We start from the raw sequence: 2,500 nt of genomic DNA, 5'->3' as shown, positions 1-2,500 counted from the left end.
TGTTTGAAGGCCTTGCTGCAGATGCCGCACTCATGAGGTCGCTTCCCTGCGAAGAGAGACGTAAATCAGCATGAGTGCAACGAGAATCACCATAAAAAGCCAGGCTGGCGGAGGGACCCCTCTGATGCTGGATGATGCAGAATCTACACAAGCTAAAGATCCTACTGGAAGCTCTTTGCTACCATCTAGTGGTGATCAGTAGAGCATTATTCTAATATTGGTTCAAGCAAAAAAGTTTTATATATGGAAATGTTTGAAAAAAACTGCAATCCAGAAATGAAAGTTTGAAAAAGTTCTTAATAATTACAAAAAATTTAAGTAACTTTGCTAATTTATCAGATTCTCTTTTCTTCTAAATATTTTTTTTATTTCATGTTTTAATTCATTTTTATTCTGCAAATTCTATTTTTTCTTTTTTTTTAATGAAACTTATATTTTAAAATTTCATTTTTAAGTTTGTTTTTTTTCTCTGATTGAGTTTGATTAATTGCATTCTTTCCAAATTAAGTTTTCAAGCGGCCATGAGCGAGTTAGTGTATTCAGACTGAGATGAAGACAATTTGATCTATAAAACACAATTGGAAGAAATGCAGTTTGTAAAACTCAATCTGAAAAAGAGAAATTTGAATTAACAAAAAAACAAAAATATATAAAATCTGTACTGACAAAATAAAACATAAAAAGATGGTTGGAAAAATTAACATCTTAGAAAACGACAAAGTTACTCTTAAACCCTAACATCCAGCAGAGGAATTAAACATTAATGTTAATTGGTAAACCTTAATCTGGTTTCAAATGAATTTGAAATAATAAAATATGGAAAGAAATTGAAAAATGAAAATTAGAAGAAAAATGAAAAAAATAACATCTAAGAAAACAATAAAGTTACTTTAAAAATCCTTTTTTATCAAGAAACTTTTTTTCTAGATTGCTTTTTTATTGAATTTGCAACAATAATGGAACAAAGTTCACTCCGTATAAAGTCAGGGTTGAAACACAGAATTTCTTTAGTTAAGAATAAAGTAATAAAATGATCCACCTTCATTAAAAGACAAAAGGATTACAACATAAAGTAAGCTTCACAAAGACTGTGAATCATTGCCTTAAAGGAAATTTAAGAAAAAGAAACTCATGTCTTATCAAAATCTGCTTTTCTCTCTTCATTCTAAAATCTAAAATCCTTCATTCCATCCATAAATCAAATGTAGGTTTTAACATTCAAAGAAGTAGTTCCCAAAAGAAATTTCAAATATAGTTATAGCTAAAGGAATGTGCAGGAATATTATCCATTTATGCAACTTTTCTTTAGAAAAATAAAGCCAATGTTTGTATTAACTGAACTACTTTGAATTGTTCCTGAAAAGCTTCCCAGATTACACACAAGATCATAAAGTTGAGCTTTTCTTGGTTCCTGCATAAGATGGCTGTGTTCCTGTGCTCTCTATGGGGGATTTTGGCTCATTAAGATGTGGAATAAAGCATCTTATCTGCATCTTAAAAGGCATTTCATGTTAAATTAATAATTTTTGTACTTTTACAAATGGGGGGCGCTCTCCCGCTTTGGCAACAACTGGTTTAACAAACGAGATATGAGCAAGAAAAACAGGAGCATACAGATTTTATGGGTTTTTAAGACCGCCTGAATGTTTTTCTGAAGAATCACATAAAAAGAGTTTGACAGAAAAAGCAAAAATGGAATCAAACGTTTTTACGCTCGCTTGAGGTTTAGTTAAAAAAAAAAAAAAAATCAGGCTAAAGATGAAATGCAAGAAAATTTGTAGAATAAGTTCTGACATGGGTGAAATCTACCTCATGATAGAGGCGGCATGGTGGAAGTGAGTTCATGACAGATTTTGTAGGTAATTAAAATCAACATTGATGACAGGCTTCTTTTACACTAATATAAACAGTTAAACTTAACCCTTTATACTTTGAAAATCAACATTTCAAGCTAATATTGTTATTGGAATCCAGGAAAAGACCTTATTACCTTTGTAAGATTCAAAATTAATGTTAATGTAATAACAAGAAACGCCAACTTGCCCGAATATATTAAAGGGGAACGCCGTTTTTTGATTTTACGTTATTACATCACGTTCTACTCAGTTTTGTGTCAGTTTTGTTATATCCAAGTAACGTCTTCCTATGAGCAACGACTTGAAGGCACAAACTAAACTGTTCATCGTTTATTCTTTATGGTACGCCAGCATTCATAACATGTAGGCGGATCACTGTCCCCCAGACATCCACTGTTATATTTTTAATATTTATATGTTTTAAAAACAAAGCGGCGCGTGTATGACGTTTGTGCCTTCAAGTCGTTTGCTCATAGTAATAAGTTAGTTGGATATAACTAAGGGGTGTGCAAATTAATCGTCATGACGATGCATCGCGATTCTAATTTTTGTGATCTACTGCATCGATTCTTGAAGGCAAGAATCGATTATAAAAAAAAAAAAATGAACAAATAAAATACATGAATGGTTGGCGCACATCAGCC

General features: G+C 31.6%; 1 protein-coding gene across 1 annotated transcript in view; it reads right to left on the bottom strand.

Annotated features, from left to right (window-relative positions):
* Positions 1 to 2,500, bottom strand: part of zeb1 (zinc finger E-box binding homeobox 1) — an 85,263-nt gene that overhangs the window by 1,473 nt on the left and 81,290 nt on the right. Inside the window, exon 8 of the mRNA XM_015375529.1 lies at positions 1 to 46. This exon is cut by the window's left edge and continues 1,473 nt beyond it. Within this exon, the coding sequence (XP_015231015.1) occupies positions 1 to 46 (46 nt within the window). The remainder of the gene's footprint in view (positions 47 to 2,500) is intronic.

The sequence above is a fragment of the Cyprinodon variegatus genome, unplaced genomic scaffold (assembly GCF_000732505.1).
Source record: "Cyprinodon variegatus isolate N-32 unplaced genomic scaffold, C_variegatus-1.0 Scaffold120, whole genome shotgun sequence".
Classification (NCBI taxonomy): Eukaryota; Metazoa; Chordata; class Actinopteri; order Cyprinodontiformes; family Cyprinodontidae; genus Cyprinodon; species Cyprinodon variegatus.
The sequence above is the reverse complement of the archived record's forward strand: the minus strand, read 5'-3'. Positions and strand labels throughout refer to the sequence as shown.